The sequence below is a fragment of the Condylura cristata genome, unplaced genomic scaffold, assembly GCF_000260355.1.
Source record: "Condylura cristata isolate star-nosed mole 26May11 unplaced genomic scaffold, ConCri1.0 scaffold00001, whole genome shotgun sequence".
NCBI classification, from domain to species: Eukaryota; Metazoa; Chordata; class Mammalia; order Eulipotyphla; family Talpidae; genus Condylura; species Condylura cristata.
This window is the reverse complement of record NW_004567102.1, coordinates 53,191,570-53,218,881: the sequence shown is the minus strand read 5'-3', so window position 1 is coordinate 53,218,881 and position 27,312 is coordinate 53,191,570. Positions and strand designations below refer to the sequence as shown.

Here is a 27,312-nt window from a genome sequence, read left to right as displayed (position 1 = left end):
TACCTCAGTATAGAAGCTGGTTCATTTCCAACAGGTGAGGATAGTTTCAAGCTATCCAATTATCCAGCTTCTGCCTCATAAAAACCAGTTTGGATCTGTAGCAACACTTTTCTGAGTAATCTAACAAAGTTACTAGACCTTGTTAGCAAAGATCCTCACAAAATACGGAAGAGGAGGAATTGTTGAGTTTAATTCAGGGTATGTAGATGTCAGTGATTAACAACACACAGCCAGAAGTTTTGTGCATGATTCTAATGGTGGTTTTACGATCTAACCTTTAAGATCCCTAGGAACTCAAACCAAATTAACACACTCTCAGAAAGAACTGGGAGAAGATTTTAGGTCGGTAGTTTTCATGCTGTTGGGAGGAACAGTAGGATAGTTAAGAGCAAATTCCCCTAAGAAAAGATAGTTGCCAATCACCTACTTACAAAATTATTGAGGAAAAAAATTATAACTGAAAGCAGGTCATGTGTCCCTCCAACTGGGAATAAAATGGAGAATTATACAGAAAGGAGTATAATAAAACTTTGAAGAGGCAGGTGATGAAAATATTTTAACCTTGAGACTAGTGGTAGCTATTAGGGCTATCACAAACTTGGCTTATGCAACAGAAAATAATTTTCTCATACTTTAGGAGGATGTAAGTCTAAAATCAAGAGGTTGGCAGGTTTAGGGTTTCCTAAAACCTGTTTAAGACTCTGGTCAAGGGCTCTCCCTGGTGGCGCAACAGGTTAAAGCACCGCATTATGAAGCTCTCCAAAGCCACTGCAGCATGAGTTTGATCCCCGACCAGGGAGCTGACCCACATGGCACAGCAGACCTCTCCTGGCCCACCCACTGTTCCTCTCAGCAGTGTATTTCAACCCATCCACCTGTTCTGCTCCCCACTCTGTCTCTGGTGAATCCTCTCACCCACCACACCTCTGGCCTGTACCCCAGTTCTATAAGCATAAATAAATCTTAAAAAAAAACAAAAACAAAAAAAAAACCCTGGTCAGATTAGATTCACCCTACCATCTATTATAAATTGTGACCTAATTTTAACTTGATCATCTCTTTAAAGGTCCTAACTCCAAATTCTGAGGTACTGAGGATTAGTACTTAGTGTATGAATTTTTAAGTGGACATATTCATTCCATAGCAATGAGCATATACATTTGTCAGAATTCATAGAACTATGCAATTTAAATACAGTTTAGATATAGATATGCAAATTACATATCAGTAAAATTGATTTTTGAAATAATCTTTTAAAATAGGCCATAAATGTCCTTTAAAAAGTAAGGCTCAGGCCCTCCCTGGTGGCACAGCGGGTTAAAGCACTGCACTAAGAAGCTAAAGCCACTTCCGCATGAGTTCGATCCCCGCCTGCCCCGGAGGTGACAACATGGCGTGGCAGACCTCTCCTGACCCGCCTGCTGTTCCCCTCAGCAGTGTACTTCATTGATCTGCCTGTTCTGCTCCCCACTCTGTTTCTGGTGAATCCTCTCACCCTCCGCATCTCTGGCCTGTACCCCAGTTCTGTATGAATAAATAAATCTTAAAAAAAAAAAAAAGGCTCAGTTGGTATAAAGTCTATCAGATGAGTCTAAAAATTAAATATAAAAAGCTTCAAGTAATAAAAAGTATAAACCTAGTTAAAAGGTCCTGCTTGTTCTGCCTTAGTGAATGATAAAATTAATTCAGATTAAGACTAAATTTAAAGACTGAAAGACTAAGTAAAATTCAATAAATAGTCTTTTTTTATAATCAGACTAAAACAAGTACTGTCTCCAGTTTTGGCAGAAAATGTTGTTCAACTAAGCCATCCAAAAAAGAGATTTAAAGTTCAATATAAAACTACTTAAGTAGGATTGGGTTTTGTGACTGTAAGGCTAGAAAAAAAATCTTAGTGTCATGTGGTAAGATGATGTCTAATTCTATTAATCAATGACTTTCCACTATAATTATAAAGTGCATCTTCAATTATATAATCGCTAAGATATTTTTATTATGTTAGGAAAAAATGTCTAATACTTTTATCAGTTATTTTTGAGATCTTTCTGTATAGATACTTTATAGCTATATGAAAAATCCTTCTCTGAAGCTGTATAATTGTTGGTAAAATTGTATGTACATCAGAAGTATCTTTTGGACTTCAGTTTGACAGTATCTTAAAAAGTATATTAAATATTCACTGTAGTTTTACTTCTAAGAATTTATTGTAAGGCTATAATTAGAGTTTATAGTATAATCCCATCACTTAGAATAAAGAAAATAGATGACTGCCTTTTTGAGATTTCTCATTTATCTTCAGTTAATTTATCCTGCAAAATCTGTTTTCTTCAGTTTCTGGAAGGAAATTTTCTCACATATCACAAATTTTCACTTTTTATAATCTCATCTTTTGTTTTCTGTTTGATGTAACTGTGTGTCATAAAATGTCTATATGTCTAGGTAGGACCCAGGATCTTATTGGCAGTTGTGGTCGCTAAGTTGGTCTGTAACTAAATTAGAAATTCTGGGTTTCTTAAAGTGTAATAAGATATGCCGTGAGTATACAAGTGATAAAACAAGAAAACAGATATGAAATAACTTAAAGAATAAGGGGAGGGAGAAGTTTCTTTGGTGTTAGATGGACTATTAACAAAAAACTTATTCTAAAATTTTTTTTATTAGAATTAACTCCTCATTGCCCTATCCATTTTTAATCCTTTTAGTATGTTTGTTCTACTGAAAGGAGCTACTAAGGAGCAGTCTTTTAAGATTGGTCAGGAAATTGCTGAAGCTGTAACTGCTAGCAATCCTAAACCAGTGAAACTGAAGTTTGAAAAGGTAAGAAATGTAATACTAATAATTACTTATAGGGTCACATATCTTTTAGAGGTTTTATAGAAAGTATGTAATTTTCCCTAAAATCACACTTATTGCTCATTGAAAATATATTCAAAGGAATTGATTACTATTAATGAGAAAAAATGACTCCTTTTAACATCTTTATGCAAACTTTTTGTAAATTTTGAAAATTGTTTAAAATATGAAAATATATTTTTAGAAAAAAGTAATATAACAATTTTTATCTTACGCTGCTGAAAAGTAATTATTTTCCCTTAATCTTACATAATTTTCTTAAAATTCTTCTAATATATTTCATACAGATATAAAATGGCTCTTCAAGTTACTACTGCTGTGTAACAGACCACCCAAACTTTATGATGTAAAACCACCATAATCGTATTATGTTTTCCGAAATTTAGACAGGGCACAGCAGGGATGGTGTTGTCTCCTAAATGCCCCTGATATGTTTAGGTGCATGGAATTTGTCCAATCTCCTAAGCTGTGAAATTGATAGATATGAAGTATTCACACTTACTTTTTGTGATTTTGTATCTGCAAGATCTTTTGCACATTCCTTCTATCAAAACTTTTGGTGTTGATAATTTATGGTAATCTTTTCCCTTGATTGTTCTAACTAGAGATTTATCTTTTTATTGAACTTTTCCAAGAACCATTTCATTAATTTCTACCCTTTATTATTTATTTGGATTTAGTTTGCTTTGCTTTTCCTTTCTTAATTTAGAAACTTAAATCACTGACTTTAAACAAATCTTTTTAAATATAAACATTTAAAGCAATAATTTTTTCTCAAAATTCAATTTAGCAGTAAATTTTGATAACCTTTTTTTTATTATTATTCAGATTCCAAGTAAATAACCATATTTAAAAATGTTATTTAACTTCCAAACATTTAGAAATTTTCTAGAAATCTTATATTATTCTTTTTAATTTAATTCTACTGTGATCAGAGAACATATTCTGTGATTTCATTGCCTTTGTTTCCAATTTGTATTTGGTTCAGCATATGGTCTGCTTTAGTAACTACTCCATATAACCTTGAAAATTTCAGCTTTGCATATACTAGTTATTGAGTATTGTTTTATAAATGTTACTTAATTTGTTAGTGCTGTTGAAGTCTCTTACTGATTTGCTTCCAGTTACTAGAGAGGTGCTAACACCTGCACATATAATCAAAGATTTACCTCTTTGTCTTATAGTTCCACTCATTTAGAATTATGTTTTCTTGACAATGGTATTTAGCTCATCTTTGTTTAGATTACTATTTGACATGTATAGCTTTTCCCATTTTTTATTTTTAACTTTTCTGTGTCCTTATAATTTAAATGGATCTAGACACTTTACACTTAATTGTGATTGAGGCATAAGGGGGAGAAACACACCCATTGATCCTCTTCAGAAAATGTATCCACTGCACTATTTGTAATAACAGAAGATTGGAAGCATCCTAGATGACCCTTAGGAGGTAACTGGATACATAAATCAGGACAACATGTACTGTCATTTTATTTAAAACTATATGAGCTTTTGAGTATGGAATGCTTTCCAAAATATATTAAGTTGAAAAGCAAAGTGCAAAATGGCATATACAGTAAATTACCATCACATGTATAAGAAAATGTATTTGCATAGATTATCTCAGGAAAACAACAGAGGAGAGAGAACAACTAGGGAGAGAAAAGTAGATGCTGGGGATACAGGGTTTTTCATTCTACAACTTTATAACTTTACTTTTGTACTGTATGTAGATTCTACTTTTTTTTAACTGTCTAAGAAGATATGACTTTTGAGAGAATAGTGTTAGAGAGGTAAAAGCAGATTTTGAGTGTGTCAGAAAGGGAGTAAGTGACAGGAAGTAAAAACAACTCATTTTGTGTGCTTTCACCTACAGGTGTTATATCATGTGTTTGGATCCTAAACCATATTTGGAATTTTTTTAATTGACACATGGCTAAAAAGACATAAAAATAGCATGTTCGTGGTATAGGAAAAAGTTATTTAGTGGTTTTTTTGTTAATTCCATCACAGGTATACTTGCCTTGTGTCTTACAAACAAAAAAGAGGTATGTGGGTTACATGTATGAAACACTGGATCAAAAGGACCCAGTATTTGATGCGAAAGGAATAGAAACAGTTAGAAGAGATTCCTGCCCTGCTGTTTCTAAAGTAAGTTATATGTTTGTTTTCTTTTTTTTTTTTAAGATTTATTTATTTATTCATACAGAACTGGGGTACAAGCCAGAGATGCGGAGGGTGAGAGGATTCACAGTAGTTTTGTACTGTATGTAGATTCTACTTTTTTTTTAATTGTCTAAGAAGATATGACTTTTGAGAGACAGAGTGGAGAGCAGAACAAGCAGATAGACGAAGTACACTGCTGAGGGGAGCAGCAGGCGGGTCAAGAGAGGTCTGCCACGCCATGTGGTCACCTCCTGGGCAGGTGGGAATTGAACTCATGCGGAAGTGGCTTTAGCTTCTTAGTGCAGTGCTTTAACCTGCTGCGCCACCAGGGAGGGCCCTGTTTTCTTATTTAAGAAATAAGTGACTAAAGTATTTGATGAAAATTCTTAAGTATACATCCACGTGTAGCCTATTTAACTACAAAAGAAATTAACTGGTTTTTGAGAATTTTATTTCTAGTGAAAATAATTTGATTTCTTACCTTTTATCACAATTCCTAAAACACAATACACAAACTTATTTAAAATTTTCTGTCACCTGGAGATTATAACATGTAATCATATAATACCCAGCAACTAGGGAGCAGGATAAAAAAGAAGTTTAATGAGTAATATAATCTATTCTAGATTAACAAATGCCAGTAGAGGTGTCAAATACAAGTTAGGAAGATTTCTGAAAAGTGGTACTTATAAAATGCCAAATTTCTCAAATACAGTAATTTAAGCACAGTATTTGTGACTTTTTTTCCCTTTACTCAGACCCAGACTCCTTCTATACCAAAAATCGTATGCTACACACTGAGTTTTATGAGAACATTAAAAACCTAACAGATTGACTTTTGTCAGTATATTGATATCCTGTTTTATACATAGTTATATGGTGTAGCTACATTAGCAAACCAGTTGTATAAATTTAGGTTCTGTTAGAATAACACAGAATTTTCACCTGAAACTAATTTAAATTTAATCAACTATATAAATCTAATACTCTGTGGCAGTCATTTTCTAGTATAAATAATTCTTACACAAAAAATTATATCCACCACATAATTTTCTCTATGTGCATATGTATACGTTTATACACACACATACACAGTAGTGACATGGCAAAGGGGACTGATTTTTATTTCACTGCTTAGTGAAATATTTAAACTTTGAAATATTTAAACTTTTCTCTGTCCATGTGAGATAGACCCTTTTTATTTACAGTGTAAGTAAAAATATATGAAACCATGTTTGGTGTCTTGAGCATTTTGGGCTATTTAAGGAAAACTTACATGTTTCATTTACATATCTTCCAACATGACTTTTCCTCAAACTACATGTTATTTTTGTCAATAGAATATCAAGCCGTGTAATCTCAAATATTTTCCAGTTTCTAGTGTTAGGTAGTCATTATAAGTTGCAGATTATTTAGGTAGTATTGCAAATTACCCAGTAGTAACATAATTGAAAGTATAACAATAGTGATCATATATAGTGAGCAAAATTTTATCTTTATGCACATATTCTTTATCTTTTTAAGATACTTGAGCGTTCTCTAAAGCTTCTATTTGAAACAAGAGATATAAGTTTAATTAAACAGTACGTTCAGCGACAATGCATGAAGCTTCTGGAAGGAAGGGCCAGCATACAAGATTTTATCTTTGCCAAGGAATACAGAGGAAGCTCCTCTTACAAACCTGGAGCTTGTGTGCCAGCTCTTGAACTTACAAGGTAATGATGTCCATTGCAACACACCTGAATACCTAGCAAGTGCATTCCTGGGTTTCTGTACACTTTGGAGTGCTTATAAAGATACCAAGTGCATAGCACACAGTTGTTTCTTCGCCTGTGTAAATGAAACCTGTCCACATGAAAGCTCATTAAAAGTAAATGGAGGCTTCTTCAGACTTTGTGAACTCTGAACAGTAAAAAGGAACTCCACTTTACTCCTTCCTTTGCAAACCAAATTCAGTAAAATTATAATCTGATACAAAGCTTGTTTGACTTGTTTTACATCAAAATCATTGTTGATCTACCAGAATACTTAGATGGTATCATTCAAGAATCACATCATCTACCTGCCTAAATTTTCTATTATCTCTGTTGCTATCTGCCAGTTCATTTCATCAGATAACAATAATTTACAGAGTAAGTTTTAAACTTTTACCGAATATCTGGTTAGTTGGCACTGTTAGAAAAGTTAAAGTCTCTAATTTGAACGTATCTCTTGTAGATTTCTTATGGCTTCATTATTTTAAGGTTTTAATATATTGGAAAGATGTGTTCCATGAAAGTCTGAGTATATATTTTATTTGAACTTGAATAGGAAAATGCTTACTTATGACCGGCGCTCTGAGCCTCGAGTTGGGGAGCGAGTGCCATATGTCATCATCTATGGGGCCCCCGGAGTACCACTTATCCAGTTGGTAAGACGCCCAGTGGAAGTGCTGCAGGACCCGACTCTGAGACTTAATGCCACTTACTATATCACCAAACAAATCCTTCCACCTCTGGCAAGAATCTTCTCACTGATTGGTATAGATGTTTTCAACTGGTATCATGAGTTACCAAGGGTAAGCTAAACAAATAGCTTCTAACAACTATTTCAGTGATAAGCACTTTACAGAATAACTCAAAATAAACCAGATAATAAAAGCTAACTGAAGGGGAAGAAAAATTTCTTTTTAAATAGCTTTAAGAAATGTGTAGAATGTTAGTAAAAGGAGCTTTGCTTGAATTCTTCTTTCCTACTTTACTCATTAGAAACCTAAAGGTGTGTTAATGTGATTCTGTAATAATCTGAGATCCATTTTTCTAGCAGTGGAATAATTATTTTCCTGGTGAGAATTAGATTTACTCAGTCATTTGCTACTATGCCATGAAAGACTGAAAGTATTCAGACAAACTGATAAAAGCTGATACTTATAGCCTCCTGGAAAAGAATAAGATAGGGAACAGATTGAGGCTTTACTTCAGAAAATCTGCTTTCATCAGTAATGCTGTATCCTGTCTCCGTATCAGAAAGCTTAGGCTTTATTTCTGTTTTTCACTTCATCACCAGCAAGAATGGCTAAGTCAATGGTATTTGTAAGAGGCTGACTTAGTAACTATTATACAGAGTTATTTATAAGTCACTAGAAAAATAGGTTAAGGGTATAATATTTCAGTAGAAGAAGAGCAACAAAAGAGAAATTGCAGAAGCCATTATTAACTTCAGTGAAGAATTCTTAGATGATGTGTATCCATTTATAATTTATAATGTTCCAGGTTTATTTTTGTTTGAACTTAGCACCCTCCAAGTTATTTTTAACCTTCTACTTGGTTTGTTTCTGTAGCTCAAATTGTGTAGCCTTAAACAACATCCGTTCTCAACATGGAATTAATTAACAGTATCTGGATTAGTGCTTCACCCATGGTAGCTCTTCAGTATTTCATGTTTGAATAAAACAATGCCGTAGTAATTAGCATGAGAATATCAACTATTGTGAAGTTGGCTTAGACTTATTTCTGAGTTGATGTTTTTATAGATCCAGAAAACCACCAGCTCTTCTCGGAGTGAATCTGAAGGTCGGAAAGGCACCATTTCACAGTATTTCACTACCTTACACTGTCCGGTGTGTGATGACTTGACTCAGCATGGCATCTGTAGTAAATGCCGGAGCCAGCCTCAGCATGTTGCAGTCATACTCAACCAGGAAATTCGAGAGTTAGAACGGAAGCAGGAGCAACTTGTAAAGGTATGGCCTTGTTCCACTGAGAACCCAAGCAGTCTGCTTCTTGAAAGAAATGTAGTAAATTTTTTATGGTACAGTGTAAGTTATGAAACTGGTATGAAAAGTGAAGAATTCTAAATTAATAAAGTTAAAACATTTATGGGTTTTTTCCAATGGAATATGTATTGAGTATTAAAAAGTAGAATTAGAATGCCCATCTGCCCAATTTCCTTTACAATAGCTTTTTTTGTTGTTTAAGGAAGAAAAACGTGCCTTTTGTTCTATCTACCATGTCTATTTACCATTCTCGTAAAAATTTGGTTGTCACAGAAAATGGCTAGTAACTAGCAGTTAGAACGGGCCTTTTTCCATCTCAGTTGTAATCCCTGTGGGCTTCCCATCACCAAATCACCCAATACAGGCCTTTTAATAGATAAATAAACTGACACAGAGGAGTTAAATGACTTATAATACACTGTGAATAAGTGGCCAAGCTGACTTAGAAATACAAAATGCAGAAATGATTTTTCTTTTTTTTTTTTATTAAAGATTTATTTATTTGTAAATACAGAACTGGGGTACAGGCCAGAGGCTCAGGGGCAGTGAGAGGCTTCTCCAGAGACAGAGTGGGGAGCAGAACAGGCAGATCTATGAAGTACACTGCTGAGGGGAGCAGCGGGCAGGTCAGGAGAGGTCTGCCACACCATGTGGATCTCCTCCAGGGCAGGTGGGAATTGAACTCATGTTGAAGTGGCTTTAGCTTCTCAGTGCAGTGCTTTAACCCACTGCGCCATCAGGGAGGGCCGAAATGATTTCTTTTTAATGTAGGAATTCTAGCAGAAATAAACAACAGAAACTGAAAAGTAGAATTAAAGAAAATTTACCATTGCTCATATTTTTTAAAAAGTAGATTTCTTAAAGAGATAATTATATCGTACACCATGCTATATCAAATTACATTTTTAGATTTGAGGCTAAAGAACAATTTTGGGTTGTAATTTGTTTTGGCTTGTCTTAGAACAGCAGTTTAGGAAGTCATTGAAACGTCTTCAAACTAACCAAATAATTGAGAGGCAGCATAATTTAGTGGAGTGGAAATTTAAGCTGATAGTAAGGATATCAGGATTCTAGACTAAATAAATACTGGCTGTGTCCCTTGGCCTTAGTTTTATCAGATTGCAAAGGTTGACCCGGGGCTCTTATAATTTTATAATTTACTTACAGTAGCCAATAGCTCTTAAAATGTTAGAGGTCAGACCCCCCCCCCTCAGCTAATTCTCAATTGTAAATGCTCTTGCATGTTATTTTGTCACTTAACCATTAAGTATGTAGGGCAAGCTTTTTCACCTTTTCTTCAAGGTAAAGAAGCTTTGGAACCAAGACAATATCAATCCAAAGCCTCTAGTAGGAAAACTTATTACCACACAGTGAACAGGGAGAGAAACTCTCTCTCAGAATAGGCTCTTAAGTTAAATTGATTATACAAAGGCAATTAAAGATTGGTAAATTATAAGCTATTTATCCTCTGCTATTCTAGCTGCTACAGTTTGTGTTGTTACAGAATTCTTAAGTTTTAGAGAATAGACAGTTACACTAAATGCATTAGGCTCTCATTTAGGATGATGGAATCCGCAAGGTATCATTATTTTGTTCAGCCCAGAAACTGAAATGGTAAGTTGACTTTCTCTTCTCCTCTTCCAGTCTCCTAAATAGTTCTTAAGTACTCACTTTCCTCCCTCCCTGTTACCATCCTACTCCAGTAACCCCCCTCCATAGTCCTTTGGACCCCCTTTCCATATTGAGCTTCTGAACCATTCTAGGTTCATTAATGCACCTTAATCTCTCCTACATCTGAACTTGAAATACTCTGTTGGTTCTGTCTGGAATCTTCCCTCTACTCCCACTATATCTAAGGCGAATCAGTTTAAAACCTCTAGAGCACATGAAGCATCTCCTGCCATCCTATCGATTCTCAGCACTAACTAGAATGATCTTTTGAAAGTAAAGATCTTGTTCTTCAAGCACCTTAGGATGGAGAAAGATTTTTAACAACATGCTAACTCCTACCTGCTACTTTTCTGTCACCATTTCTTGCCCTTCTCCTACTCATATTGTTAAGCGTTTACAACACTGTAGACTTAGGGGTGGAGGGTCACACCTCTTCAAATGTGTATCACAACACACCATCCAGCACCAGTAACCCGCCTTCCTAGTCCATTGGGTCCCCTTTCCCATGTTGAGCTTTAGTTTCATTCTCAACCAGGAGGTGTCTCCTGCCATATAACATCCTTGCTTTACTGTGAGCGAGTGTCCCTGCTCCACTGCAGGTGCGTCTAGTGAGGGCAGAATGCTCTTTACTCGCTGCTGAGTCAGCTTCCTAGCAAGGTCAGGCCCGTTGTGGTGGGTGCATAAATGTGCACTGAGTGTACTGCCTGCTGGATGCACAGAACAGCACTATGCACGGGATTAATTGCAGCCAGTTTATAGCCACTTTGCACTTACTTGTAGTTTCAATCCAGCATCTGTTTAATAGTCACTGCCCCACTGACAGCAACCAGTCCTCACAGAGAATTCCCTTGTTGGCTTCTAGTACAAAGCACAAGCAGGATTTCCCCTAAAGTTAAAGGCTTCAAGTGGTCTCTCCCAGGACCTTCCTATCTTCTGCCCTCGATGGCAAACACTGAATGTTGGTGCCATCAGTGTAAGTAGGACTTTTTTTTAATAATGTCAAACTGCCAAAAAATGCAGTTTAAAAGACCTAATACTGCTTATAAGTAAAAATGGTTCATCACCTGTCATGAGGTATTTTGAACTTTAGGGGCTTTTTAAAAGAGAATTAAAATGTGTCTCCTATGCACTATATATAATCTATGGAAATTTTCAAGCAGAAGCTATTAAGAGGTGTAATGAGAAATTTTTATCAAAACCTGTAACCCAGCATTAGAGAAGACAAATGCTTATGTAATGTAAAAGTAAACAGCTATATCTTAGTCTTAAAGAAAATAAAATTTTGAAAAATAGGCCCTCCCTGGTGGCGCAGCGGGTTAAAGCACAGCACTGAGAATCTAAAGCCACTTCCGCATGAGTTCAATTCCCGCCTGCCCCACCCTGTCTCTGGTGAAGCCTCTTGCCACCCCTGAGCCTCTGGCCTGTACCCCAGTTCTGTATGTACAAATAAATCTTAAAAAAAAAAATTTTTGAAGAATAGAAATAGTACACACATTTTGTCAATACTATAAAACTATAAGCATGGAAAACAGCTAGCCCTCCACTTGGGAATTTTAACACTATTAAACACTTCATAGAAGATTCTAAATAGTCATAGCAGATCTCAGAATGCTTAAACACCTTCAGTGATAAATCTGGAAGAATGAAAACAAATTTAACATCCGATTGAAAATTTTGAAAAAGAATCCAAAGGACAGCAAACAGAATAAAAATATATTTTTTTAAATGTCTGCCTCCCTGTGAGTTAAAAAGTAGGTTTCCAGGTATGCTTTAAACCACCAGTAAAGGATTTTTAAACACTGAGTTAAATTATGGTGAAGCAAGTAATTCCATCCTGGCTTATTTGCCAGAGAGTGCATAAATATTTTTCAGTTTGTCCTGGCACCTAAGTGTAATTACAGTACATAAAGCTATAGTTTGAGTCTTTTGGCAGAAATATTAGTGACAGTCTTAACAAGAGAACTATACCCTTGGTCGGTAGACAGCACACTAACTAGTGTGCTCAGAAAAACTGTGGTCTCGGCTGACTACAATATATTGGGGCACAGAACAAAAACTCACTGTCCTGTGGGACACTTCTAAAACAATCTCTAGGACACAGGTCAGAAAAGTTAGAGCAGATTTTGTTTCTCTATTAGAAAGCAATTGAGAGTAGTTGGTGTTTGTAATCCCCTCCTTTTTTAGTCACTTGGGTATGATTCAAGAAAAGTCAGCTTGTATTTTCTTGGCACTGAGGGTCCTCAGTAGTATCCTTTTTAATTTTTTTCATGGCTTACAATCTCAACTATGTATGCTTTGAGGCTTTGTGTATTATTTAAGATTTGCTTATTAGTGCTGTTTCTCTTTAAAAGTTGCTTTTCCTTTAAATCAGATCAGACTCAACTGAGTTCTGAAAAGTACACATTCAGGCTTTCATGCAAGAGATTCTCATTGAGCTGTCAAGGGGCCATGGGTATTAGCATATTTAAGTTCCTGTATAGCCAGGATTGCAAATCATCATTTTGCTTTTTTCATATTGGAATTTTCTCTTCTGGGTTCATAAATTGCATAGCTTTTATGGTTGGCATGTAAAAAAATCAAAATAATTTTTTAAAAAAGGCAACAAACAGAAGTGAAGTGCTTATAGCTCACTTAGGAGATAGGAGATAGTGTTTGAAGGTAATTGGGCAGCTTACCACCTGTACTTACTGTAATAGGATTCCCTTGTAAATGAAAGTTGACCTTAGAAAAGAAATGAATTCCTAGGGAATTTTAGTAATTTAAGTTTTGTGAGATATCCTTTGGCTGGTATGGCTAGGCTAACCTTTGAAGAGCCAAAAGTTAATAAAATGATCTGTAGTGCATTATGGGCTCTGTCTGCCAGTAATCTGTGGTGTGTCTAAAAGAAGGGATTATATTTGTTGTTTACATGTATGCACAGAAACTTCCCTATTGCCTTATATATTACTTTTGTACTTTCAGATATGCAAGAGCTGTACAGGTTGCTTTGATCGACATATCCCATGTGTTTCTCTGAACTGCCCAGTACTTTTCAAACTCTCCCGAGTAAATAGAGAATTATCCAAGGCACCATATCTCCGGCAATTACTAGACCAGTTTTAAATTGTCAGTATCACAGAATTCCAGGTGCTATTTTTTTTTCCCCAGTGTTTACCACTAAACTGTTATGCATGGTGCTTTTTTCAACTTTCATCAAGTCAAGTATGTTCACTGTCTGTCTATTATCTGAAGACTATGGAAACTTTTATGCTAATTGACTTAAAAACTGTACTTGTTGATCTGGAATAACTCATTTCTTACAGTGTACAAATTTCTCATTGTTTCACCTTTTTAACATTGTTTTATAATGCAGGTGTTGAATTTGCTCCAGTACGTGTAACATCTTGTAAATCCATTTGAATAGATCATGTTTACTTCCCTGTGGAAGGAGCACTGAAAACCTCTTTAAAAAAATTGTGTGTTTTCCTTGAACTGTCTGTATCAAGACGTGTTACCTAGAGATATCCATTCACTTTATAATTTTGACTGCGAAATATTTTGTAAATACACTTTTTTACTTTTCAAACAACTGAGTAAAATAATGTGCAATGAATTTTATACAAATGATTTTCCAAGTTGTTTGGTATATTTCCTCTAGGTTTTGCTTGACTCAGAGTAGAGTTATTTTGATCAAACTGTGCAAACAGTAGTACCATGTGTAGCATTTTAAAACATTATTTTCTACAACCCGCTGTCTTGCTTTAGCTATTAATGGGGCATTGTGAGGAACTGTGCAAAGACATTTTTGTTACAAACCTGTGGGCCTGTTGCAATACTTTAAAAATAAAAATTTTATTCCATTTTTGCTTGTTTTGTATAGACATTTCTATTTGCTTCTAAATATACTTAAAATATTTTCTTTCTTTATGTACTGTACAGTTTATCTTATTTGCCATCATCTTGAACACAAAATGTGTATTTAGGATATTTGTAAAACTGTATAAAATGAAAAAGGAATTATGTGGTCAGTGCATTGTTTTTTAAACTGGAAACCATTTTGTTTTAAAAGTTAATGGAAACCATATTAAAATTGAATAAAATATGGAACATGGCAGTGTGGTTTTATCTTGTTACAACTGGTACTATTTTGTAAGCCTGTGTTAGTTAAATCTTACCTTACTGTCCTGAATTCTGGTGATGTATCTATGTCATTGTCAAGCCTAATCCAACTACCTTACTAAAATGTTAGGATAAAAATATGTCAGCAGAGAAGTCTAGGAAAACTTAGCTCTCCTCCTTTTAGAAAACTTTATGCATCTACTTGTTATCCATGTTCATTTTCATTTAGATACAGTTAATCTAGATGCCAGAACTTTCAGAAGAAAAGGAAAGTTTACTTTTTAAAAACTTTAAATGCCAGTTTTTTTTAACAGAAAAACTTTTTTATTTTAACTTAGTAACCATACCAGAAATAGGTCTCCCATTGCCAGAGAAAGTACTTTCAAATACAGTGAGAATTTGTTTTCCCATGATTATATGGTAAGTATGAAATCAAAGATAAATCACATCTCTGCACATATTTATCCTAAATCTGCTAAAACAATAAATTATCACTGCTGGGAATCTTTGTTTCTGTTTAGGAAGTTGGCGCTAATCCACAGAATTAAGGTATCCTTACCCTTACGTGGGTAGATAACTGATTGTTTTCTCTCTGACCTTTTCCAAGTTCTGTGTTGTAATGGCTTCTATTTACATCTTTCTCATCTAGTAACAAGACAGTATTTTCAACAAAATATTTGCCATTCTTAATCTATAATTCAAAGCAGCGCAAACAAAGGGGTTTTCAACTTGAAAGCCATTTGCATTCAAGCAATTTAATGTGCTTAACATGTAAGTCAGGAAAGTGCTTTTATAAATCTGCACAGTCTTTTTTTTTAATATTTATTTAGGCATACACAACTGGGGTACATGCCAGAGGTGCAGGGGCAGTGAGAGAATTCATCAGAGACAGAGTGGGGAGCAGAACAGGCTAACTGAAGAAGTACACTGCTGAGGGAAGCAGCGGGCGGGTCAGAAGAGGTCTGCCACGCCATGTGGATCTCCTCCGGGGCAGGTGGGAATCGAACTCCTGTTGAAGTGGCTTTAGCTTCTTAGTGCTGTCTTTAACCCGCTGCACCACCAGGAAGGGCCCCACAGTCTGTATCTTAACTGCCTTTTAATGAGCCATCACTCCCTGTTTCAGTAACTGTCACTTGGGAGCGATGAAAACTGGACCTAATTTACCAAAAAAAAATTCCTAAGGGCTTCCAATATACCTTTGATTATTTTTCTCCTTTTACATCAACTGAATAGTTTTCTTTCACCAATATCACACAGAAAAAGAATCGCCATTTTCTGAGTAATGATAATGACACTAAACATTCCTTAAGTTTTTCAAGGCCTTTTCTCTCATTGTGCCCACTTCCCTTCTTAAGATGTAAAGATTTGACAAAAGCTGCTCAGAACTCTACCTCCCTGTCAGTCCCACAGAAATCTCCGTCAACAGGGAAACAGGCAAAGGCTGAACCATGTAATACTCAGTTCTACTGTATATGAATAACCTTTCTAACAGAAGGCCAGTATATTGGAGGAAATGGATAAAAATGTGGACAGAGCAGATATAAATTCTCACAGCTTAAGCCCTGAGCCACCTTGCTGAAGAGGGTAACGACCAGGGCACTGAGAGCTGTGAACTCCATCCAGCCCTGCCAGTTGTCACAGAACATGTCCTCTCGACTCAGAAGACACCCGTTCTCTGCCATCAGCCATACTTCCCTAAGAACCTGACCTCCAGAGCTGCACCTTATACTAGAGAAGTCTCACAGCTGCAGCATCATTGTTTTTCCGTCTACTCTTGGTTTTTCAGAATAGAAACAGGAACATTCCTTTAAGGTCTGTCAAGCTTTTATGCTGAAATTCTTAATGTCAAAAGAGTATTTCTTATAATACTCATATCCTACAAGGTAAAAATAAACCTGGCTATAAACAGCATTTTGAGCTGTCATGAAGAGGGGAAGGAGAAGTGCACAAGAAGCCAAGTTGGGTTATGTTCCCACTCTCGGCAGGACCTTCTCCTGAGCATGGCCTCACTGCAACCCCTTAAGACCTTGTCTCTCGCTCCTAATAAAATGAGACTTGTTAACCTTTAAGACTTGTTGGCTTTATAAAAATAGGAAATCATACCTTAAATGCTCCAATTTTCCGATTATATAGGAAAATAGTCATGGGTTGTTTCTAGCACTTGGAATTGAGAAAAAAAGTCAGAAACCACCACCAAACCTGCTGTTTCTCATTTCCATGCTTTCATTCTTAGCTCTGTTTGTCACTTTGGCACAGCTCTAAGAGTAACTCATAAAGCAAAATGTTTTGGAGAGGAACTCTCAAATTTATGAAATCAGGTTTCTGTGTATATTTGGGAAGAAAAGAATGTGACCACGAAGTTGGATGCAGGCATTTTTAGATGAAAATGCCATTTTATTGCCCAAGAGCCTGCCTGACTCACTACTAATGCTGTCACAGGTGTCACTACTAATGCTGTCACAGGTGTAGTTGGAAGGAGGGCCAAGGTGGCTTCAAGGAAACAGTGGTAACAGGCTATGGTAGGATCAGGCCACCCATGCCTGGGCTTCTTGTAATCACTAATAGGAATGCAATCCTTTGGAAACGTACTAATTTGGTCATAGATTTTAAAAAGCTTAAAAACAGCCATCTGGGGGCCCTCCCTGGTGGCGCAATAGGTTAGGAAGCAGCACTGCAAGCTAGCTACAGTCGCTTCAATGCCAGTTCGATCCTCAGCCCCAGAGGTAACCCACATGGCATAGCAGACCTCTCCTGATCTGCCCACTGCTCCCCTCAGCAGTGTACTTTGTCGATATGCCTGTTCTGTACCCCTCTCTATCTCTGGTGAATTCTCTCATCATCCTTACACCTCTGGCTTATACCCCAGTTATGTATGCATAAATAAAAATCTTTTTAAAAATTGCCATTGGGCATCTGAAAAAATGCAGCAAAGATGCTGGACTCTCCATATATTCACAAACAAACCAAAACAAAATGAAGTTAACAACCCCTGAAAAGGTAAAAGACTATCGCACACATCTGTAACAGGTGGAAGGGGGGGTGAGCAAAACTAAACCTGTTTAGAGCAATATTGGGGCAGCCCAATCAGGAAGGGCCACTCCTGTACAAACCATGTCACTAACTCAAGGGCACACTCAACACCAGGCGCTTTTAAAATCTGGGACTGTTCTGGAGAAGGGGGTGCACAGAGCTGCTGTGCAGGACAGATGGTGTGTGCTGGGAAACTTGTAAGGGTACACTGTAATGACTGCTGGCTGAACTGAAGGCTTCTCAACTACAACTGCTTTGTGGCCAAAATCAGAACAGTCTGATCTGGATAGCCTGTGTTGCCTAGAGGAGCTATCGGGGCTGTTACAAAGTAAAACACCTGTTCTACCCCCACAGCCACAGGCAGACAGCTGAATGCTCTCACTACCATGTTTACTAGTGCTCACAGCGGGAGCAAGTGCCTCAGATTAGACCCTACACTCAAAGCGAAGAGAAAAATTCCCATTTGGCCCTGACTCAACTGTAGTCCTCACTCGGGGCTATCTATATTCAGTGTTCAGCCACAGCCTAGAGTTTAAAGTTGGTGTGAGACTTCCCAAGACATTTTGACTGAGGAGGTATCCTAGGAGAGGGGATCACTCAACTCCCTACCTCACAAGGTAACCACCCTGGTTCCTTCCGACCTGTTATCCACTGCTGGCGCACCAGTGCCCAACGACTGGACTGGAAGCAATGGTATCTCTAAAATAAGAAGCACCTGAAGATAATGAAATGGGCTTGAAAATAAGACAACACCTAGTTTCTTAAAGGAGGGATATAAAGCCAATTTAAGAAAAAGAGACTCCCTATTGTAAACAATAGAAATTTTAAGTGAACAGAAAAACATCACAAATCCTGGAGGAAAAAAAACAAAAACCTAGTGTTGTCTCAATCTCACATTACTATAAGATATGCTCTGATGAGCATAAGGATACAGGCATCCAGAATCAACCATCTTGCCCGATAAAAAAAAGTAATGGATGATGAAAAACAGGAACATGATGAAGACTGTTACAACTACAACTTAATGGATCTAAAATTTACTATAATCAAATTTTTAAAAAGCCCTCAGCAGCAGACAAAACCAAGTAATGGAGAGAATTAGTGAGCCTGAAAGCAGTGTTGGAAAACACAGAACAACAAAGAGGAAAAAATTAAAAATGAACAGCATGAGAACTCTATAGGAAAGGCTACAGAGAAATAACCATCCATAAAATGGTACAAAGCACAGGAATTTTGCCAAGAACTATCTCAACCTTGGAAACAAACCAGATATACTGGGCCAAGAGGTCTAATGAATTCCAAATAAACTGATCCAAGAGTTCTAAAGAGTTCCAAACAAAAGTGCCAGAACAACACATTCCAAGACACATAATTAAACTGTTGAAAGCCATGAACAAAGTCAAATTATTAACAGCATCATGAGAATGGACCTGTAAGAACATCAAGAAGAAAATGACAGGTGGTATTTAACATAGTCAAAAGAAAAGACTCCCAGTCCAGAGTACTTAATCCTGAAGAGTCTCTTCCTGAAGCAAAAGTTAAAGGAATATATCAACATCAAATTGGATATGAAAGAAATACAAAAAGGACTATTAATCAAGGAAAAGAAGCTCAAATATAGAGTTGATAGAAACCTGAATTATATAATGAGAAGGAGAGTAAAACTGTGGTCCATAAGAACAAGTTTGGGGTCAGACCACTCCAGAGCCATAAAAACAGTCCATCATGTATGAACCTCTGACACAAGCTATGCAACATCTATCGACTGACAGATTCCAGGTAGATCGGGAAAAGCTCTCAAAAATCAGAATTTCCACTGCTAACTTATGTTATGACCTCCCTTTTTTGTATAATCATAATATCAAAATATTCTGAGCAACCATCAGTTTACAACTGGATTGTCTTAGCCTCATAAGGCGGATGCCTTGTTCAGGCAAGCTGCCCCAGGGAGAGAAATTCCTCTGTCTCCTGAGACAAAAGGCAAGCCCCAGGTGAAATAAGACCCCAGGGTATAAAAACTCCTCGGAGGCCTCCTTGGTTTCTTTAAATAAAAGAGCAAACCCTAGGTATAAAAAAGCAAACCTCAGATAAGACTCCCAGGGCACAAGGACTCTTAGACAAATTTTAACCTTGATTACACAGGTGTTGCTTAATACACAACTGTACAACTTTCTCTTAATTTACTCCTTTTTAAAACAAGCACTAACTACTCTGTTAGCCTTAAATTTGCCACTAGCTTTTCTTTAGACAATCACTGATAACACTGCTAACACAATTTATTACTACCCCAAGACCCCTAATAACCTTTTGCTAACGAGCTCATCCCTTCCCAGACCCCTCTTCTAAATATCTGTACACATGACAATTATCACCAAAACATACAATTTAGTATACCATAAAATGTTAAGAGAAAAATGATTTGCTTCCCTTGTCCTTGAGAACGTTTTATGGTGATCTCTCATTAACTTACCCTATGCATTATTGCAATTAACTACTTGCTACACAGTATAAATAAAAACCTGTTGAGGGAATGGCAGGAAGACTTGCACCCAACCCTGACTCCCCTGTCTTCCTCCGCCCACTCCCTTCTCCCCTTTTGGAATCTCTGCTCAGAAGCCTTCCCACCTTAGGGCCCTGCCTGTCTTGCCTCCAGACACCTCCATAGAGGGGCTGGCTCCCAACAAACCATCAAATAAAAATCAGAAGTAAAACAAAAAGATAATGGAAATGGAACCTAACCAAAACATAAAAGCAAAATGTCAAAAAATACCCCCCAAAAAAAGCCAAAGATTTAAGCAATAAATAGTAAGCACTAAAATCTCAATCAGTTTAAATGGCCTGAATTCACCATTAAAAAAGCTGTCAAGTGACAGAGGACTTCAAAACAAAGTCCAACCTTTGCTGTTTACAGGAAACCCATTTCACCAACAAAACAAGCACAGATTCAAGCTAAGGGCTGGAAGATATTCCTATATGTAAATGGCAAACAAAAAGGAAAATTTCAGGAGCTGCTATAATTATATTCGATAAAATAGATTACAATCTAGAAAAAAAAAAAAAGGTCTAAGAGAGATGAACTTTCATCATTAAGGACCTAATACAAGAAGAAGAAATAACACATAACACACGTGCACTAAATGATAGTTCACCAACTCTGGATAGGTGAACAAGATGAAGTATAAATAAGGAGGCAATAGCCTTATTGAGAAGTAGATAAGCAGGCCCAAGCAGGCATTACAGAGCCCTGCACCCAAACACCAGTACATACATTTTCTTTCCATATAGAACATATTTAAGAATAGACTACATGTTGGGGCACAAGTCAACTATCAGTAAAGTTACAAAGATTTTAATACCAAATACTTGGAATTACACCACATACTCTTTCTGACCATAATGTCCTAATACTAGAAGTCAACTTTTTTTAAAAAAAAATTGGAAAATCATAAATATTGGAGACTAAATAATATGCAGCTAAATAGTTTTGGATTAAAGAGCAAATTAAAACCAAAAAATTGCTTGAAGACTGCAGAAAATAAATGGACAACAGATATGAAGAAACAATTGACCCAACAGGATATTCCAAAGGCCAACAGGTAATATGGAAAAATGTTCATCACCCCCTCTCTAGTTCTCACTATTTTTAATTCACTTATTTCTGCTACTATTTTTATTATTTCCTTCTCCTATTAATTCTGGATCTGTTTGTTCCTTTTTCAATTTGCATTAGGTGTGATATCAAGTTGTTTATTTGGGGTTTTTCTTGCTTCTTAAAATTGGCCTATATTGCAACTCTCTTCTCTCTTAAGACTTTTGTGAATTCTATAAATTCTGCTAGCTTGTACCCTGTTTTCTTTCACCCTGTATTTTTTGTTTCAATTTTCTCTTTAATCAGGGCCCTGGGCTCTGAAGAGACAGATTGAAGTGTGCCACAAAGAACAGCGAGATTCAACAGAAATCTTCATCCTCAGTACTGAAGTGGCCCTCTGCCCTCACCTTGCCAGGGTACAAAATGCCAAACGCCAGGTCTCTGCCCCCATCTCACTTGGTGTTTTCTGATTCATTAACAATTACAGCTGATTATTTCTACCAACACTTGATATAAATATCTATGAAACTCTCCATGTCATGAGGTCAGATCATGTCCAATTTGTTCCTCCTCCTATCTCAGCACTAACACAATGCCTGGCATGTGGCAGTCACTCAGATTACTAGTAAGTCAGTAAAGGAAATAAAGGGTTGTAAATGCCTACCAGGTCTGCAACCAATATTGTCAGTGAAACTAGAGTTCTGTGGACAAGTAGTGGGGTGTAGCCAGATTACAGTGGGTCAAGAGTAATTGACAGAGGAATTGAATGGTCCATCACAATCAAGAAGTCAGTTGACATGTGAAAAAGTACTTTCAATAAGAAGTAGGGAAGTTCAGTGACATTAGCCAGGCTTTGGAGTCATGCAAACTTTGTAATGAACTCTAGCTCCACTTCCTATTGGTTATAGAATGTAAAGAGAAAGCATCTAATTCCATCATCTCAACTATAAAACAAGACAAATATGACCTACTAAGGTTGTTGAGGGTTCAAAGATATGATCAAGGACATTAGGATGCATTCCATGGTGTGCAGAAAGTTACTGTTGGAAAGAAGCTGACTGCTGGCATAAGTATTTTATAGTCTCTCGCCCACCAAAAACTACAGTTCCTTATTCAGGCTTCTAACAATTGGAACTATATATATGCATGAGGATGTGAGTCTATATATATGTGTGTGTGTGTGTGTGTGTGTGTGTGTGTGTAGATGCATGTGTATATGCATGTGTGTGTATAATGTATGTGTGTGTATATATATGTGACATAATTGGGTACTTGACAGGTTAAAGACTGGGGTATTATATCTTGAGGTTGTGTCTGTCAAAGTTTAGTTTTCTTTTTCAAATATACCCACCTTTTCTGATAATAGTAACTATACTTTAAAATACATAGGTTCAGTTAGCTGAACAACTCCCAAACATTGTATCAAAGAGAAAAAAAATCCATAGTGGAAAGGGTAGAAAAGGAGACACAATTATACCATAAACCCCACATACAGTGCAGCAATAAAACACCAGGAGAGAACTTAGAAATCCTGCTACTCTTTAGGAAGTGTCTAAACCCCACATCTGGGATCCCATCTTTTAACACCCATGCCTGAGAGCTGGGCCCCTAAAGCATCTATCTGTGTGACACTAAAAACAAAGGATGGTTGGAAAATCAAAGAGTAGAAATATAACCAAGCGCTAGGAAGGACTGAATATATTTCATACATCGGGATAAGTGTATAGGAATAAAATGCCTGTACATTGAAAAGATGTGAAACAATTGACAAAATAAATTGAAGATGAAACAAACTGAAAGATTTCATGTTCGTGATTTGGAAAAATTATTGTTAAGATGTTTATACTAACCAAAGCAATTAACATTCAAAGCAATCCCATCAAAATTCCAATGGCATTTTTCACAGAAATACAATAATCAGGACATGTGTAAGGAACCACAAAAGCCCTCAATAGCCAAAACAATCCTGAGAAAGAACAGAGCTAAATCCCTCCCACTCCCAGACCAAGCAATATGATAAAGCCATGTGGTCAAAGAAGTATTGGCATTAAAACACACAGACCAGTGCAAGAACAGAGAGCCCAGAAATCAACCAACAAATAATGGCCAACAATTGATGACAAGAGTCAAGAGTACATAATGTAGGAACGATGTGGTGCAGAGAAAACTGGACTGCCACATGCAAAAAAGAAGAAAGGAAGAAAGAAACTGGATCACGATCTTACACACAAAAATCAACTCAGAACAAATGAAAGACTTGTCTTTAAAGAACTGAAACCACAGAACACTTAGAAGAAACAAAGGGTGTAAGCTCTGGCACTGGTTTTGACAATGCTTTTCTTGGATTTGACACCAAAAGGCAACAAAAGCAAAAACAAACAAGTGGGACCACATCAAACCCAAAATTCTGTACAACAAAGAAAACGATCAACAAAATAAAATGGCAGCTTATAGACTGGGGGGAAAAAAATACAACATCACGCACACCTCTGCACCCCTGAGCCATGTTCGGGCAATGACAGACCACACATCAAAGTGGCCCTGTGTGGTGCATGGGTGGACAGCACACTGTACTTTTCAGAAATGTGTAAGTACTTGATATGACATTAGCACAATCATGAACTCACTCAGTAGCACATTTCTCAGAGCATATCCTGGTAGTTCAGCAATAACCATTTGAAATTGCTGAGACAGTAGCTTTTAAAAGTTTTCATCAGGGCTCTCCCTGGTGGCACAGGGGTTAAGCACAGAACACGAAGCAATCTATAGCCACTGCAGAACTAGTTGGATCCCCAGCCAGGGAGCTAACCCACATGGCACAACAGACCTCTCCTGTCTAGACTACAGCTCCCCTCAGCAGTGTATTTCAGTCCATCTGCCTGCCGGCACCCTACTCTGCCTCTGGTGAATCCTCTCACCCCTCACACCTCTAGATTGTACCCCAGTTCTTGTATGCATAAATAAATCTTCTTAAAAAAAAAAAGAAACAATTCCCCATGTGTGAATGCTTTATTTGTTTTTTGGCTAAGCATGCTTTGGGAATGACCAAGTAGTAACCTAGTAGCAGCAGCTAACATGTATTGTGTGATTACTATTCATTTGCTAGGTCCATCATAACAAAGGACCAGAGACTGGGTGGATTAACTAACAGAACTGTTTCTCACAGTTCTGAAGTGGAAAGTCGGATTTCAAATCCGCACAGGGTATTTCTTCTGCAGCCCTTCCTTGGCTTATCACTTGCTGTCTTATGCCTTCACCTGGCCTTTCCTCTTGCCTCCCTGTGTCCAAAGTCCTTCCTATAAGGACTCATTATATTTAACAAGCTCCCAGCTTGGTTACTTCATTTTAGCTTAATTTCCTCATTCAAGGTCTTGTCTCCAATTACAGTCATCCTTGGGGATTAAGACTTCAAAATATGAATTTGAGGGGCTAACACAATTGAGCTAAAGTGCTTTACATTATTTCACTGAAGTGGCGCTGCCAAACTATGAAAGAAAACTGTGGCACAGGAGAGAAAGTACTGTGGCCAGGTAGTAGTCAGAAAGCAAATACAGGCAGACAGATTCGAGATTCCACACACTTAACCCACTCAACCCACTTACACATAACCTTTTTGCAAGTGTTCTACTCGATCCACAAGTTCTCAAAGGAAAAAGAATGAAATGACAGCTTCAGTCAGCAAAGAGCAGAATGCCACTCCCAAACCACTCTCTGCCCCAGTGGGAGGGAGAAGAGAGACCCCAGACAGTCCTCCAGTTTGCCAAGGAGCACCCTCTCTGACCTCACCCTGATTCCTGCCTTAGCAAGGGAACCCAGGCAACATGCAGCTGGGTCAGTCCACGCCAGGCTCACCAAACCCATGGATATCATGGAAGTGCTGCGGACCCTATGGTTTACTTGAAATCCTGCCCTATAAGGCCTCCCTGGTGGCACAATGGTCTAAGTGCAGCTTTGTGAAGTGACCAAAGCCACTGGAGCGTGAGTGTGATCACTACCCAGGAAGCTGGCCCACATGGCACAGCAGACCTCTCCTGGCCCACCCACTGTTCCTCTCAGCAGTGGATTTCAGTCCATCCACCTGCTCTGCTCCCCTCTCTGTCTCTGGTGAATACTCTCACCCCCTGCACCTCCGGCCTTCCTCTTGCCTCCCAGTTTTTATATGTGTAAATACATCCATCTTAAAAAGAAAGAAATCCCGTCCTATCTGTCTCAATGGTAAGGCTTCTAGAGGTTTGTATTTAGGAAAAAAGACACAGCACCAGGCTAAGGTTCAAGAGGATCCCTGCCCAGAACAAAGTATAGAGCTTTAAAGACTGAAGCACAGATGGTGTCAGTCAAATAAGAACACTACAGAGGCCTTTAAAATGGCCAGTTAGAAATGCCATGTGCAGACCAGGGACAGTGGTGTCATTTAGTTTCTTTCAGCACTTGCATTCCCCTTTAGATTCCAGTAAGCTATGAAGAGAGTAGAGAGACTTCTAGACACCTGACCTCTCCACATTAGACATGTTTCACCAGATATTCACTAAAGTTGTTTTAAATAAGTTTTATAATAGGACTTTGGTCATGACAGCCCGCACTACTGCTGGGCCCTGTACAGTAGGGAAGCAAGGAGAGCCATGCCTGATTCTGCTGATACGCTCAATTCCATTCTGAAATCCCATATCTGTAAGCATATTCATTAGCGTTATTATCCAAGTAAAACATTAACCAAGATATCCAGCGTGTACAATCCTGTGGTTGCCTTGTAATTTTGAAATTAAATCATAAACTTAAGAGAAGCTGAGGGCCCAAAACATTGGTAACATCAAAATGTTAGGTATCATTTCTGAACTGTCTATACAAACTAAAAATAAGATACTTTCCATTGTAGAAATCCAATACAACTATTTCATACATTTTACCCACTCACATCCAAAATACTCAACTAATTGCTGGAGAGATACTAAACTCATTTTTTAACAACAAATGAAATGAGACAAGAATCTTAAGGAAACATTAGATTTATTTATGTCAGTACATTACTGGATAAGTCTTACACTGTACAAAGCCATGTAGACAGCGAGTCTTAAATCCAGGTGTAATAAATCTATAGATCGCGCTCACCCTCTATGACCCCAAATCAAAACTGACTGGTAAAATACCTGTCTGCAAGGACAACCTCCCCAGGGCTCAGGTTTGTTTTCCTTTGGCGCAGGGTTTCAAACACCGGCATTCAGAACCCCCAGCAACTGCCCAGCAGCAGTGCAGGTGACATGCTTTCCCGCGGAGAAAGGGCACAGAATCTCCAGCACCTGCCAGGCAGCATCACTCGCCACGGTGCAAGTGAGCCTTAAACACTGGTTGGCTGACCTGGCAGGCTCGCACTGCTCCAGGATAAAGCCGGTGGCCAGCCTCCGCTGCACATCACCACCACCAGGGAGACGCTTAAGACTAGCAACTCTCAAGCTTCGTGCCAGACTAACTTAATTCACACCTCAGTGAAAATGCTGTGAGCCTAACATCACTGACGATTAAAACCCGGTGGAGAAAAGGCTTATCCCTGGGGTAGGAATGAGAACACATGCTACAGTCTCTCCCGTTTTGCTCCTGGCGATTATGGACTCAGGACAGAGCAGAAGCAGAATGTTCCTTTGCCCTGCTCGATGTGATAAGCACGGGGCCTGCCACAGGGAGGAGACACTCTGCACCGAGATAGCCAAAAGTATCAGGGTATCGAGCTGCTTCTGATCTCAAAAACAATAAAACCTGGAGTGTCCCCCTAACGGGCTCCCTGCCAACGCACGATCCCTGCTCTGCAGCGCTGGCTTCTGAAGACTCTCCATGACCTCTGAACACGATAACCACAGGCAGAGTTACTATTTCCCACCATGAACAGGTCAACACCCATCGAAGCCTTGCTTTTATTGGGCAAGACCGTCTTCTCCTGCTCTCCTTGCAGCAACACACGACCCCTCTTCCAAACGCTTGTCGCAGAGACTTTAGCTTCAGCACAGGTGAAAGCCCAGAGTGCCTGGACTCAGACCCTGGTGGCCTCTGAGGGCAGAAAGTCTCTGCAAGTGGAAGTGAGAGAGAGAAAGGAGACACTGCTCTGTTAGCCTGAGGGCGCTTCAAGGTGCAACCTGAGCCCCAGGTCAGCCAGGCCCCTGTC

The 27,312-nt window shown here is 37.9% G+C and overlaps 1 protein-coding gene across 2 annotated transcripts in view; it reads left to right on the top strand.

Moving 5' to 3' along the window:
- Nucleotides 1-14,526, top strand: part of REV3L (REV3-like, polymerase (DNA directed), zeta, catalytic subunit) — a 133,670-nt gene extending 119,144 nt beyond the window's left edge. For both annotated transcript variants that reach the window (XM_012722936.1, XM_004673774.2), the window contains 6 exons: nt 2,703-2,817; nt 4,867-5,004; nt 6,544-6,734; nt 7,330-7,576; nt 8,531-8,740; nt 13,406-14,526. In XM_012722936.1, coding sequence (XP_012578390.1) covers nt 2,703-2,817; nt 4,867-5,004; nt 6,544-6,734; nt 7,330-7,576; nt 8,531-8,740; nt 13,406-13,546 — 1,042 coding nt within the window. In that variant the 3' untranslated portion in view covers nt 13,547-14,526. The remainder of the gene's footprint in view (nt 1-2,702; nt 2,818-4,866; nt 5,005-6,543; nt 6,735-7,329; nt 7,577-8,530; nt 8,741-13,405) is intronic.
- Nucleotides 14,527-27,312: the final 12,786 nt, after the last annotated feature.